At 41.1% G+C, this 16,082-nt stretch overlaps 1 protein-coding gene across 3 annotated transcripts in view; it reads left to right on the top strand.

Annotated features, from left to right (window-relative positions):
* The window catches only part of si:ch211-169p10.1 (coiled-coil domain-containing protein 120), a 99,588-nt gene that overhangs the window by 70,457 nt on the left and 13,049 nt on the right, over positions 1 to 16,082 (top strand). For 2 of the 3 annotated variants that reach the window (XM_037535762.1, XM_037535763.1), the window contains 5 exons: positions 11,299 to 11,455; positions 12,941 to 13,022; positions 13,439 to 13,569; positions 15,068 to 15,184; positions 15,540 to 15,663. In XM_037535762.1, coding sequence (XP_037391659.1) covers positions 11,393 to 11,455; positions 12,941 to 13,022; positions 13,439 to 13,569; positions 15,068 to 15,184; positions 15,540 to 15,663 — 517 coding nt within the window. In that variant the 5' untranslated portion in view covers positions 11,299 to 11,392. The remainder of the gene's footprint in view (positions 1 to 11,298; positions 11,456 to 12,940; positions 13,023 to 13,438; positions 13,570 to 15,067; positions 15,185 to 15,539; positions 15,664 to 16,082) is intronic. The other variant, XM_017719447.2, reaches the window with a different exon arrangement.

Here is a 16,082-nt window from a genome sequence, read left to right as displayed (position 1 = left end):
TTTGGCGCACACTTCATTCATCACTCAGAACATGATGTCGCATTCGATTGTGTCAAAAGCTGAGAGCCTTTCAAAGACCTAGATCATGTTACACTGACATAGCACCACCTGACTGTTTTACAAAGACCAGAGCCTGACCTCTCCTCATGGGGTTATGAAGGTATAGTGCCTCCTTTTCACCATTTAGCCATTATTTTTGTTAGGGGGGCACACTTAATCCCCCAGGAGCGTCTGAAAACATTGTTCAAATAGATTTTGCTCGAAATGGTTTGGAAAAACAAAAAACATATCCCAGAAGTATTTGATCAGACATGGTGTCCACATTTTGTGTCTTTAGTTTTAAACTAGAGCTAAAAGGCTAATGTAGCTAACAGACACTAGAAGTCAATAGTCAATATGCCCCCCAATATGCTCAGACCCTTTCCAGGTCCTCATAAAGGTCACACAGACTTGTCAGTAAATGATACTGGGAGCTAAACCACATCAACAAGTCGTCTACAACTGGGGTAGAAAATGAGATTTTATTTTTCCCCAAACCATCAATCTCAAGTAAAAATGGATCAGAATCTTACTTGTTCTTGAATTTTCTCAACTTTTCTATTAAAATCTGCCCACCTCTAATTATATCACATGCAAAGTAGAAAATAATATTCACCCATAATTTCATGCTTTTCCTCCCCTTCCCATCATTGAAAGACACTGAGTCTAGCCCAGACACCCTTTCTTGTTCCTTGGAAAAACAAAAGTAGAATGCAGTATGATTTCAATTTAACCTTGACTAGAGAGTGCTTCAGCTAAAAGCTGTAGTGGCTAAAATGAAGGGAAGCTAATGGTAAATGCTAGTGATTCATGCTAACCGGTCAGCAGTATGTTATGTACTAGCGTAAGACCTTGAAAGTAAAACAGGATGATAAAACCTTGTGTTAAGCTAAGTATGTGCTGTTTACAGTAAAATTGCTAGCGTACAGTTAACACCTAAAGCACAGTTGACTGTGCCCACGGGGCAGTCGTGGGCTGGAGGTTAGTGAACCAGCTCTGTGACCGGAAGGTCGCCGGTCCGATCCCCTCGGCTGACAGTCCATGGCTGAAGCGCCCTTGAGCAAGGCACCTAACCCCCAACTGCTCCCCAGGCGCTGTGGATAGGGCTGCCCGCTGCTCCGGGCGAGTGTGCTCACTGCCCCCTAGTGTGTGTGTTCACTAGTGTGCATGTGGGTGGGTGTTTCACTGCATGGATGGGTTAAATACGGAGGTCCAGTTCCACAGTTGGCAAAAAGATTCTCAATTCTAAAACTATGTAGTGTTCCCCGAAGAGTTGAACTCTGTAGACATTCATTACCTATAACGTTAAACCCAGCATATTTTGAAGTCCTCATGCCAGACAGTCCACAAACTTGCAGGACCACCTGTTTAATATTGACATAAAATCAGGGTTTTATTGTTTTTTTTAGACACCAAGCGGAAATAAATATGCAACATGTTTTACGTAAACCCTGCAAACAAACAAACAAATCAAACTGCTGCAAAATAAGAGCAAAACCAAAAGTCTTGCATTCACATTTTTGTTCAGCGTAGTGATGAATACCCATATAAAAGAAGCAGATACTGATCAGGGGTCTTTTGAGAGGCGTCATAAGCATGAGTTCTTTGTCAGGGACAGAAGGGAGACCACCAAGCTCTCAGCCTGTGGTGGGGAAGTGCTAAAAACCTGCAGGAGACTGGCACTGGGTCACACACACATTTGGCCGCCGTTTACCTTCATGTGGAAGAGCGCATGGCATCTAATTATCGCCTCCAGTCCTCATCATCAATTTAAACGGCCTTACTTTGTTTTGTAGTGCTGTATAGACTGAAATATGTATATGATATATAATATCACTGTTATTAGAGAAGTATATTGATGATTTCTGCCCAACTGGTTCAAAGTCAAAGTTGTAAACAAATTTCGGGCTTTTAACTGGCTTGAATTGTAGACTATCTCCTGATAAATCTAAACCTTACAACTTAGGAAGAAATCATAAAGATATAAATAAAAAACTGGAAAATGCAAAAAAAAGTAAGTATTATTTTTACAAGTTGAAATTGAAGCTTTAAATCATTCAATACATTAACTGATAACTTATGACTTATGATGTCATTGTTTCAGGAAAGCAATGCTGTTTTAAGCCATGCATTATAATGTTTGTTCATGATTTGGTGCAGGGGTCAGCAATCCAAATGTTAAGAAGAGCCATTTCGCCCTTTCAACAAAAATCAAACCACCTTGAGAGCCACAATATTTCATGTAGATTTTACCATCTTGGCTGTAAATATGTCTCAGTATGTGCTGATGTGCTAGTATAGGCTAAAAATATAAACAAAAATGCAGACTTGCTTTGCTCTGCTTAAAATTTTTGCTCAGCTAGAGCCACTTTTCTCGCATCTCCGGCAGGAAACTTTTCCTCAAAGCAGAACAGTTTCTTGTTAAATGTCTCTCAAAGTTCACCAGATTCTTGTTCAGATTTTCCCATTCCACCTTAAATGATGCCTGAGGTGCCAAAATGTAACCGGGTGAAGGGGAAAATTTGAAAAAGACGCTGGCGAATGAGAAGTTCATTCAGCCTTGTGAATTTTTAGTGTTTGACAGTTTCTCGTTGTAGATGAAACGTATCAGGAAACCAGCTTGAGTCATTATAAATGTAAATAAGTCCATTCATCTCCAAATTATCGATGTCCATTTTAAATTTTCCTCTTTGCCGTTTTGTTAGCCGCTAGCTAGGTGAGATTGTTGTCTGCATTTCTATGGTGACCAGAAGTTCCAATCGTCAGGGGTAAAGGGTGAATGAGCATTTCTATATTAACTGCAGCGTTTAAGACCATTTACTGTTAAACTGTGTTGAAGGATCAGCAGAGCTTTATTTTACTGTAAAGGGGGATTAGGATTACCATGGAGCCGCAACAGGGCAGTAAAAGAGCCGCATGTTGCCGACCCCTGAGTTAGGGAGTTCTATTCTGTTTTTGTATCATCCAACGTCCCATAACTGTGGTAAAATGATGGGAGTGTGGCTTATTCCTTTAGTAATGCACTGCTAATCAGGTGTGTTGTGACTGGGATTCTGATGGATTATATCAGTGGCGATTATGTGTGTTGATGTTGAAGACAGAAGCTGGTAGACAAAGCTGAACTTTGACCCCTCACTTCTGTAGTGTGAATGTAGTCCTTTTTGCTCCTGGGCTGTTGTCATAACTATTGACCCGCACAGACATTACTGTAGTGAGGAATGTTCAAGCATGACCCGTGCTGGGCGTTTACCGGGTCGGGGTCAGTCTGGAGTGTGTGAGGCCTTTGGTTCTGCAGTCAGACGACAGACCTGTGTGAGTGTGTTGAGCATCCATGTGGAAACACAGCTGTGTTCACACTTTCTCGTTAGTGGATTAATTACTGGAGACTGAGAGCAGGGAGTGTGTGTGTGTGTGCGTCAGCCCCTGGTGGGATCAGAGGGGTCACAGTGAATCCTGAGAGGAGAAATTTGCTGAGTCGTTGTGCTGCTGTTTTTCTGCAGGATGGAACGATTTCAGAGAAACATCCTAAAAACTCAGGAATAAATCTCTCTGAGGAGAAACGCAGTGACTAGAGAGACACGGCCAGCCCTGCTTCACACTCACACTCTGAGGGTGAATGAAATAACAAAAATAGATAGAAACAGCCTTCTGAATACTCCTGAAGTTGGGGGGGGGGGAGAGAGAGAGTGAATGAGTGAGAGAGAGGGAACGAAAGAGAGACAGAGAGAAAGAGAGAGGGAATGTAAGAGAGAGAGGGGGATGAATAGAGTTCCATTAAAAAGAGAAAATGTTTAACGTGACAGAGACACAGAGAAACAGAAAAAAAAGACAGAGAAAGAAAATAATAGAGAGAAAGGGAGAGAGAGAGAGAGAGAGAGAGAGAGAGACAGAGAGCTACAGACAGAAACAAAGGAATAGGGAATGTAGGGAATGAAAGAGAGAGAGAGAGAGAGAGAGAGAGAGAGAGAGAGAGGGGGGAATAAAGAGAACTGGACAGACTCATCTGTAGAGAAACAATAGCGCAGGCTCTGACATGACTGAGAGAAGGTGCCGGAATGCAGGCAAACCCACTGAGAACAGCAGAACACTTATCTCCACATTCTCTTCATCACACACACACACAGATACACACACACACACACACACACACTTTTTTCTACATTGTCAGGTTACATTTTTATGAAAATTAAACAACAATTTAAAATTTAAAAAGGTTTAAATAAAGAAATATGGAACAAAAGCTCAATAAAAGTAACGTTACATGAGAAACATTCATCATGATGTCTTCACAGTTTAAACGACAGCTGGCATGTTAAAAAACAACCACCACAAACCAAAACCAAACCCAAAAAAAAGAAGAAAAAGTCAGAAACCATATATATATATATATATATATATATATATATATATATATATAGTATCTCAAAAAAGTGAGTACACCCCTCTGTTCATGGGACGACACTATAGAATTGAACCGGGTATAACTTAAAGTAGTCAGTGTTCAGCTTGTATAGCGGTACAGATTTACTGTCCTCTGACAAAACTCAACACAGCCATTAATGCCTAAATAGCTGGCAACACAAGTGAGTCCACCTCACAGTGAACATGTCCAAATTGAGCCCAATTGTGTTGTTGTCCCTCCCTGGTGTCATGTGACTCGTTAGAGGTACAAGGCTCCAGATGTGAATGGGGAGCAGGGCTGTTAAATTTGGTGTTTTGGGTACAATTCACTCATACTGGCCACTGGATATTCAACATGGCATCTCATGGCAAAGAACTCTCTGAGGATGTGAGAAATAGAATTGCTTCTCTCCACAAAGACGGCCTAGGCTATGAGAAGATTGCTAGCACTCTGAAACTGAGCTATAGTACAGTGGAAAAGGTCATACAGCGGTTTTCCAGGACAGTTTCCACTTGGAATAGGCCTCACCAGGGTCGACCAAAGAAGTCGATTCCACGTGTTCAGCATCATATCTAGAGGTTGGCTTCAAAAAATAGACGTATGAGTGCTGCCAGCATTGCTGCAGAGGTTGAAGGAGTGGGAGGTCAGCCTGTCAGTGCTCAGACCATACGCTGCACAATGCATCAACTCGATCTCGGTGGCCGTCGTCCCAGAATGAAGTGTCCAGCATGTGTGGTGGTGCCCTGGGGAGGAGTACCAAGACAACTGTCTCTTGCCTACAGTCAAGCATGGTGGTAATAGTATCATGGTCTGGAGCTGCATGAGCTCAGAAATGAAAGCCTTAATCGCTGTTTATCTGACAGGGCAGTTTTGGTGTCTACCAGGTCTTGCATGGTTGTTAAGCATCTCATTTTCTTTGTGGCTTTTAACATTATATATTTTGAAGCTATATTATATGTAGTTATGTGTGTGTTTATATATTTGTATAATAATATGGCTGGAAGCTTTTTGTGAAGTCAGGAGGAGCGTTGTGTTAGTCCTGTCGACTGGTCCTGTTTAGCTCCAAAAACAGGGAGTTTTTTGTCACACAAACATGTTCCTAGCACAGTAATCTGGGTTATCTCTGTGTGTTTGTGGTTCCGGTGTTTTTGTTACGTAGTGGACATAGTGATCAGAGAGCTCTTTAGTGGCCTTGCGCTCTCTCTCTCTCTCTCTCTCTCTCTCTCTCTCTCTCTCTCTCTCTCTATCTCTCTCTCTATCTATCTCTCTCTCTCTCTCTCTCTCTCTCTCTCTCTCTCTCTCTCTCTCTCTCTCTCTCTCTCAGCAGAACAACTCCATCTCCTGAAACTCTACCCTGGACAAACGGAGGCGGACTCGTCTGCTCTGTTTACTCTAATAACATGTGTTTGTTTATGTTAAACCCATCAGGTGGATCACTTTCAGTTGGCCCTGCTGTGACCCCATGGTTCTGTGTGCATGTGAGAGTGTGTGTGAGTACACTTGCTTATAGGCCTATAGGCCCCTCCAAGCCATCATGAAAATCGAAAAGGGATGTATGTATTAATGTATGATTTGAGTCAAAGCAGTCACGTGACAAACCAATTACACAACCCCACATGCGGTGCCAGTATGAAGCCCAACCATCCAGATTTCGCTTCCCAAGAACCCTCGAGTTAGTGAGTTAGCACGTTTAAAGTATTGTGCAGGCCATTGAAGTTACCCGCAAAACTTCACTGATTTAATGCAGCGGTGTACTAGCATTGTTGCTTCACCCGTTTGCTGCCCAGAGTTGTTGATTGACAGCTGTCATAAGTATAATTCATCCAATAGCAAGCAAAAACCGTGACCAACGGAAGTGAAAATACGACGGTCATGTGAGGTTGGGCACCACACTGGAAGCGGATAGTTTCCACACTTGCAGCGGACAGTTCAGAGTTCGCTGGAAGCTGGAAGCGAACGCCAGACCACCAGGTGGACCAGAGATCAGTTTTCTGGAGCCCTCCCGGGCTTGAAAACCACTTTAGTGCTTAACCAAATGTACTGGACTCACAGAGCAAGTTGACCTGGGTCAGCAAAAAAGCTCTAGTGTGAAAATGCCCCTAAACTCAATGTGGGAGAACAGCACTGCTAGCTTGATGCTAATAAAACATTACATAAAATCCTATAGATGTGCTAGCAGAAATTAGCATTATGGTAGTTTAACGAGAAGAAGCCACTATTAAGGCTAACATTTCTGTAATAAACACTGCTGTAATGTTCATGATCTGGCTAAACTATAAAACTATTTATATAAACTAAAGTTAATGAAATGCCTGCAACATACAGTGATGCATGACTGAAAGTTGATGTCCCCCTTTAGCAGTCCATGGATGACCTGCTCTAAACTACTGCTCTAGGCTACTTTTCTTGGCAGAAGGTTTGTTTATATTAATTATTATTATTTTACAGTATTAAAACGTACATACACAACAAGAAGCTTTTTTTTTACAGTGATTTTAACTTATTTTACAGCGCGAATCAGATGGCGATAAGATCTAGACCCTCCGTCTAGGCCATATTTTGATGACAGCAGTTTCTCATTCACACTCAGACAGATCAGGGCTGCTCTGTGCTCTCCTACAGTCCACTGCATTACTCCAGAGATAATCACTGTTTGGAAGAAAGTGCCGTGTGTTGGTTGAGCATGAGAAACGGCTCCATGTTCAGAGCTTGTTTTGGGCACTGAAAGCCGGGAGCAGGAGGGAATGGTGGTGCCTGTGGTGTCTGGAGACAGACATGTTTACAGGAAGTGGCTATGAGGCACTTTTGGATAAGAACTATAAATTACAACAATGATCTGGTCCATGGTTTCTCTTTATTCTCCACTGCTTTGTGTAAAGATAACACTGATATGTCATCCAGTATCAGAACCAGGCAGATGCCAGCGTGCGATGTGAAATATCGGTGTAAATAAAAAATGAAACGAATGTTCTAACAGATCTAGCCAGAAACACTTGCAGGGCAAGTTCAACATAAAGCAAAGTTAAGTAGGCCAGTTGTAGGCAAAAGTCAGCATAAGATCAGTTACACTACAATTACTGTTCCTTTGTTTTAAACAGTGTTACTTCGTGCATTTTGCCTTTTGAGTTGTTAAGAGTTGAGTAAATGTTTAAACTGATAGCAAGCAAAAAAAAAGAAAAAGCAAGAACAAGAAATGTGTAAGACTGAATCTACTGCTATAAAACAATGGACAGAAAATGTAAAACATATCTATGTCTATATATACTAGAAAAAAAACTACTGACTTTGTGATGATGCTAGCTGGTCTAGCACATCACCAACAGCCATGAACAAGACTGAAAGGCACCCAGGTATGACGAAGCCTTTTATTTTAATTAACCTAAGGAGACAGTTACTCACCTGTTTCCTGGAAAGAGTGATGGTGCGGGTCATTCGGTCCTCTTGTAGGTCTGTGGGCCTGGGAGGGACACAGAGGCAGGGGGTGCATGGGTCAACCTGGGGAGAAAGAAAGACAAAACCGTTAATAAACTAATGGTAAATATTGAACAATGGCTACGAATGACATTTGTACATATATTTACTTGAAGTATATGCTGAATATGTATGTACTGTGACTGTTTTGCCTTATGAAAACCTGAATTTAATTTTGGTTTAGTCCACTGGGAGGGTGGACTAGGTCAGGCCCAGTCTAGTTGGGGCGACCTGTCTCACTGCTGATATGCACCCGGAGTTAGAAAGGGAAATGAAGTGAGAATAGTCAAGGAAGAGTAACAAAATGCCTGTCATGCATTTGAGTTTTATTTATTTATTTTTTGTGTAAATAGTTGTGTGAGTACCATGGTGATGATCTTCTTTAGTGCTGTTTGGATTTTTTGATAACGTGCACAATAAAGAATCAGGGCAAGAGAAACAACCAGCCTCCTGCTCGAACTTCTTCTAAACGTGCCAACACGGTAACCTTCAGGCCACTTGGAGTCCACTCTACCACAGACTTGCCTACAAGCTTCAAGTAAGAGAGGACGTTTTTCTTAAAGGTGGGGAAAATGGATGACCGGGAATTATTGACACATGAATAAAAGGATGCTATAATTATTATACACCCGCTTGCAAACAGCTTTGCAATATTTTTTTCTTTTTTTTATCTATCTGACTGTGATTGGTCCTTATCACTGTGTTGCATGATTCACCTGCAAGACGAGACAGAAGCCGAGAGACATGCAGACCTTTAACTCGGTGTTTTCACTCCAGGTTTGGAGCCCCTGCATTGTATAGTTTAGTGTTTCTCTCGGCTGTTCACACCTCATTCAGCTCAAGAAGGTATTAATCAGCTAATAATATCAGGTACTTTAACCAGGGAGGCCACAGGTATGCAGTGCAGGGGTTTCAGGACTGGAGCTGAACTCTGAACTAACTGCACTGAACTTACAGAATCACGTCTATGGAAACACAGTGTAGTTTTCCGATCCACGCCATTCCGTCTGACATTCAACGTTAATGTTTCTCCATTCAAACGTCACTGACATCTCCAGAAACAGACAGTAAAGTTATACCGGCTGTCTGCAGCTCCGTTAGGGGGACGACTGTTCACCTCTCGGCTGATGACATTAGCTGAAGTTATCTAAATACTTGCATTGTCCACTCCTGTGTTAATTAGCTGATGTCGTTTTCCTCCTATGATGGGAGCTTTTTCTCCTCTTTATGCAACACAGGATCCTTTACCCACCCTGACGTGAAGAGCCGACGGGCTTCTGTGCTGTTAAATGCTTTGAGGGACTCTCCAGATTAGGGAGAGGGGCAGTGTATGAGATAAATATTACAGGAAACACAGATCTGGTAGTTTTGCGCTAGTTTAAGTAGGATCAGGAGTTCAAGGGAAACTGTATAAGAATCGCAGCCTGTGTTATCGACTTTGTCATGGTAATGTTTTTCTCTTCCAGAGTAAGGTGAGTCATTAGCCGTCTTTCACCTCAAGTTACGTTGTGCGGAACAGCAAAGCCAGAACTCCAGTCCCAAATATGGCTTTACACAACACTTGGATACACTCCACGCGGCTGACGAGTGTTCGGGTTTCCACTAAACACACCAAGCAACACCAACCTCTCCTTTGGCGAGACTCCTTACACTACATTCACCTGCATATGTGAAATGAATTAAATGTAGCTTGCTCTGAATAGTGTGTCTGCCAATAACAGTAAATGTAAATGTGTAGTAAAAACATAGCTGGTCAGTTTTTGATTGATATCAGATACTTCAGCACTAGTACTACATCATGAAAGTCAAAACCATGGCTTCTGTTCTTGTGAATGATCGTCTAAGTGAGTTGGTGCCCTGTGAATGGGTCACTGGTGTCAGAGACTCTCTCTCTCTCAGCATTGTTTGTGGAGCTCTCTGTGAGCCTCCCATTTCTGCTTCCCTCACTCACTTCCTGCTTTTACGAGCCTTTTCCTGTCCTCAGAGCGCCACTTCCTGTCCGCCGTTCCCACAGACACATCCGTGGGTGATGAGTGAAGGTGGATGGACTCTGTTTCTGGCTCTGGCACAGACGGAGCACTTGCTTTTGAAAGTGAAAATAAACTCAAACACTTACGAGGGTCTCATTTCTGTTATCACATGTTTATGACTACCTGGATAAAAATGGGGTCCAGTTACTTACTTAACTGTATTATCTATGATATTACATAACGTATTTCTGTTTTTATTTTTACTTAACTTAATGTAGGTGAAATGTCTGGACTTCTCCTCACTTTGACTTTAGAGTGTACATTGTGGCTTATGTAACATTAAAGAGGTGTCACTTTTGAATGAGACAAAATAATCAGGGATGCACCAGTTTGGGAATTGTGGGCTGATACTTTTGTTTGCATATTTGCTGATTCGTAAACATGTATGAAATGTAGAAATTGGGACTAAATCTCCCTGAATTCCCGTTCTAGAGGACGCTACAATTATCGGGACCCCACAGAAATATGAAAAGGATCAAATGTGCCCTTCTATTCCCATGTACTCCAATTCATCATTTGTATATCACTGCTGTCTGAACAAAACCTTGATTACATTGTATGTGAATTTCATGCTGAACGGCCCAAAATGACTTGGGAAAAATGTCTGGTTCCATTGACTGTCTTTGAAAGTAAAGTTTGTTTTTTCCTGTAAAGTTACTATTTTGGAGATGCGAGGTTTCGTTTGTATGCTTGTGTATAGAATATGCATACAATTTATGTTGTTTAAGCGCAGCTGAGCTTTTAGGAGCTTTTAATGCTCACACATATCTTCTTGTTTCGCTGGATGAGGTGTTGTACAGTTTATCCATACATTTGTGGGTTATTCAGCCATACTGAGAGGTTACATCAAGATCAAACTGAAAACTAGCAAAGACTTTTTCAGAGCCTTGTTTTTTTGATAATATGCACTGAGGGTGCCAGCACTTATGGGCGTGCATTGTATATCACAATATCTTACATAATCTTAAACAATAGTGTTTAAATTAGCTTTGAGTGGATTGTGGGTACTAAATAGCAGGGCCAGTTTTGTGTTCTCAGCAACATTGATAACATTTCATTCTTCGAGGCAGTTACGCCCTGTGATGAGTTCTCTGTCTCAGAAAGTATGAAACAGGCTTCTGTTGGTTTCTGCACCTGGCCAGCCTGCGTAATCTTTGTTTACCTTTATGATGCCACTGAAGCATTAGCCCTTATAACCCCTCAGCTGAGCTATCACATTTATACAATGTGTAACTGTATAAGACCCACTTGCTAACTTATCAATCTCCCTTCAAGGCCAGTCTTTCACCCAGGACCCTCATGTGTGGGTTGGCTGTGACTGTGTTCCTCACTGGCTCTTTGATGTGTGTGTTGCAGGGCATTGAGTTTGCAGAGCTTTCGGCACCAGCAGCACAGTGGCTCCCCCCGCAGACCGACTGGATTACTGCAGCCCCTGTGTTAGAGGAGCTGCATGGCCACAGGCCCAACTCTCCGCAGCACGTATGAACGCAGCCACAAGGTGAGACACTCACAGGTACGATGGGGAAGTAGGGCTGTTATCAGATTCGTTTCTGTCCAAGGCCTTAAACTATTGGACCGCCAGACACATCCAACGTCCTAGAAAGCTTCATATAGTTCATCGATACATTTGCCCAGTCTTGCTATACAGTGTTTACAATTGCTCTTATCCAGTTTTCTATGTCTTGTATAGTTGCATAGTTCTAATGTTCAACCGCCTGTCAGCACATCAGCATATTTGCACAGGACATCGAGATCTGTACATCCTTTAACCTGCACGGATAATATTGCACTGTCTGTGTATCTGCATATTCTCATTTAATTTAGGTTTTTATTTCTCTTTTTATAATGTCTACTTATTGTCGTATGCCATGCTGCTCTTAACACCTAAATCTCCCACCTCCATCAGTGAAGTGTTATCACATACTCACAATTTATCCATAAATCTGACCCAAATCTGGCCTAAATATTTACATCTGAGTAGATTTGCTTCATCTGCCAGACACTTTGGCTGGTTTCCAAACACATGCTATATAAAATCAGTTTAGACTGATGTTTACAATGATAAAAGCAAAAATAATGTGTTGCGCATATAGGAGGAACGATTCAAATAAAACCTTGACACAGCATGAATGCCGCACACTGACTGTAATATAGACATAACTAACTTAGCAGTTACTCGAATTTAGACCAAAAGTTACTTAAACGGGCCTTTGTGGATTGGGACATGACTTAGTAGTAGATACAGCTTGTAAGAATGAAGAAATGGAATTATCAAATGCGCTTGCATCGTGCTCCACCCCTCCTTGTAAGTTTCTTGTGTTGTGCTCTGATATAATGTAAGGTTTGAAATATCCCAGTTTTTCTCTTGCCCTGTAAACTTCTGAAGGCTGAATGGTTTTTGGTTAATTTCCAAAAAATTCACAAATCAATTAGAAATATAACCTGAGAATATACTCTTATTTTGTTATGTGTGCTAGCTCCCTAAATTCTAAGCGTATTGTTCAATTGTATATGTAGTAATAAAGGCCTGCTATACAGAAACTACAGTTAAACTAATATGTAGATTTCATACTGAGGAGAGTGAGGAATGTAGACCCACATACAGACCTTTAGAGATTAATGGGTTAATAATGTAAACTATGAAATCACTACATGCTCCGTGGAAGTTGGTCCACACATACACACACACGTGTGTGTGTGTATATATATATATATATATATATATATATATATATATATATATATATATATATATATATATATATGTATATATTCCTGCTGCTGAGGCCCTTCATGTCGCGTTTACTGTTTAACATTACAGTATTACTGTATATGACTGAGCAGATATTTCATTTTTCCTGAAAATGCTTCATATGTATGATGTACAGATAACAGAATGTGCGAAAACTCAAATGTCCCCCCCCCCCCCTCTCTCTCTCTCTCTCTCTCTCTCTCTCTCTCTCTCTCTCTCTCTCTCTCTCTCTCTCTCACCATGCAGGTGAACTTGCAGTCAGCAGGCAGCGAGGTCACACAGGAGACACATGACATGGAGGTCAAAGGTCACCTGATCACTGGACCTGGTAGGTGCATAATTTTTTTTGCTACAGATTTCGTTGCATGTACATGAGAAATGCCCCTGTTTGTGTTCATTTGAAAACAATAATAGCTGACTTACAATGTAAAACATACATTTATGTCCCTAATAAAGGTGGTGTTAATCATAATATCTAAAAAAATACAACGACTTTACAGGAGGAAACAATTCTTAATTTTCAATATAAGATAATGTAATTTTCAAATTATATATATATATATATATATATATATATATATATATATATATATAAATATTGTTCTGACAGCTATGATATATATAATATATATGGGACATGTTATAATTGCATATAAATACTTACATATGTGTATAAAACATAGGGGATGTATGTATGACCCCACATCTTAACCTAAAAACAAACGTGTGTGTGTGTGTGTGTAGAGCTGCAGGGCTGTATGGACAGTAAGCAGCGAGCAGAGCGGATGGTGGAGCTGCAGGAGAGACGCAGGAGTCTTCAGGCTTTACTCAGCACCCGCCTGGCCGAGCTCAGACGAGTGTGCCTGCAGGAGGCTGTGAGTGTCTCACATTTGGTTGGTCAACTGTAGTACACACACAAATATGGAACACTTGTTTGTTAGGTCAAGATGACATTGCAGTTGCATGAAGAGGTGTCCACTGTCCAAAAACACACACAACACACCTCATTATCACACTCCCGCGCCCTGCAGCGATTGGACACTCATACCCACTCTCGTGCTGTGGCCTGCTGTCTGTGGCTAACGCCTGCACTGTGTGAGGAGGATAACTGGCCATAAGTCCTGTAATCCCACTGTGCTTCCTCCAGGCAATCAATAGAGTGCAAACCATCAAACATAATGCTCCTGGCCAGGCTTTTAAGGCTTTTTACTGTTGCTAAGGCTCAAAACATACAACTTACAGTACTATGCAGAAGTCAGAAAACACCATTGATTTATTTCATTTCCAGGCAAAACAGCCATTAAGCACAAATGAGACATTTTTCAGGAGCTGTTTCTGAGGAGATTAGATATAAGATAATCAACCTGGATAATGAAGAGGAAAATCTAGAGAAATTTCATTTCATTCATATTTTAGTTGTACTATATTTAGCTGCTGATGCCTCTGATTTGCTCTAATGCTGAAAAATGAATAACGTAATGGTCATTTTGACTAGAAATTAAGGCCCAGTCCCATTTCTTATTTACCCCTTCCCCTTGTTTTCGAGTGTCTCCTTGCCTCTTGGAGTTACAAAGGGTACTGGTTGAACTCTTCCTCTACAAAAAGGGACTCTCAAATAAAATGAGCATCACTTCATTAACAGCTACCAGCGCTGCTCTGTAGGCGATCCCTGCCTGTCTGCAGTGACAGCAGAGGAGGGTAAAGTTCAACTCCTCACTGCCGGGCTTTAGTTACATTTAGGGCATTAATTTATGTCCACCAGTAATTCTTCAGTGATGCGAAGCTGAAGTCAGCTATTTGCCAGCTTCTTGTTTGAATTTTCCCGTTCCACCTTAAATGGAGCAGATGATTTAAAGTGGAACATTAGCATACTACTAGTGTTTTCTATGCTTGTTGTAAAGAAATGGACCATAATAAACAACATTAAAACAACATTAAACTAAGATGATACAATGATTATCATAAAGTCTCACATTTGTGAGTTTCTTTGGTCTCTTGCTCAGCCATCTTGCCAGTTTTTGTTTTTTCTCATAACACACCGTTTGGAGTGTGCCTCTGAAAAACCTCTGTTTGGAGGGTCATGTAGCCCCAACACTCCGCCCCACTCCTCTATTTTAATTAAAATCAGGACACCCTATCCCTAGACATGAACACACAAAACGGAGGGCTAAGAGCTCAGTAGTAGAGGCAAAAGGTGAAATGGAATCGGGCCTAAATAAATAAGTGGCCTCTGTCTTTTACAGTGTTGTACGACATTTTACAGCTGCATCATGAGCAATTAAAAAGATAAATTTCAGTTGTTTTTTGTGTCACAGTAATATCTGTCACCTATTGTGTGTTGTATGACGCATTTGTTTTACTTTGGTACCACAGGAATTGACGGGAGAAGTTCCGAGTGAGTTTCCTCTCGAGGCAGGAGAAAAACTCCCCCATGTGCGGCGTAGAGTTGGTTTGGCCCGCAGCGGGTCCAAGTACAACCCAAAAAGTGAGGTATGTGGACTTATTGAAGTTCTAATAGTCTAACAGGGGAGTAATTAGATGTTTACATATCAGTGCTGTTGGGACAAAACCTTGTATCTCCATTTTTGACGTTTTCCAGTTTTTGGCATAATGTGAAAATGCCTGTTGTTCTTTACATTGTTTGTTAATTTCATGATGAATGGACCAAGAGAAATGGCCCAAAAGTTTTTGGAAAATATTCTGGTTCCACTGACTTACATTAAAACTAATGTATGTTTTATCCTTCTCCTGTAAAGTTACCATTCTGGAGATAAAATGTTTTGTTTTGACAATAGCAATATGTTTTTTGTTCTTCAAAAATTGATTTATGCTCTTTGTGGTTAAGGAGGATGACGCATCCCAGAGGAAGACGAAGAAACCTCTGTTCAGTGGCGCCCTCCGCAGGCACACGGATGCAGAGCAACAGCCAACACATGGAAAGAGGACGGTCCACAGAGGGTGTCATACCGGTGAGCTTAATTCTGCTGAAAATTTAAGTGTTAATGAAAGCTTGCACCTGTCAGCATGGCGTCATGTGTATAATGCCAGCTAGTGGCTGTCATTCATTATTATTCGGCTTTTCAAACCATTCGTTTAAAGGGCTTTGTAATAATATTGCCACCTACAACTCGCAGACGAGAAGGTTTTTCTCGCGTCATGGGCTTTAGGATATTTGACTCAATATTAACTCATTCCATTACAAAACAAAACATCTGCATTTCAAGCCCCATCTGAAGGTTTTCCTTATTCTTACTATTTTAATCATCTATATGAACGTTAAGCATAAGCCCTTTGATAAAAATATCTTCAACACTGTGAAGAACGTACACTGAGAAACACAGAACAGAAACATAACAGGAACTTCAAGGACTTCTAATATTGTTATGTA

This window comes from Pygocentrus nattereri, chromosome 28 (genome assembly GCF_015220715.1).
Source record: "Pygocentrus nattereri isolate fPygNat1 chromosome 28, fPygNat1.pri, whole genome shotgun sequence".
Classification (NCBI taxonomy): domain Eukaryota; kingdom Metazoa; phylum Chordata; class Actinopteri; order Characiformes; family Serrasalmidae; genus Pygocentrus; species Pygocentrus nattereri.
The sequence above is the reverse complement of the archived record's forward strand: the minus strand, read 5'-3'. Positions and strand labels throughout refer to the sequence as shown.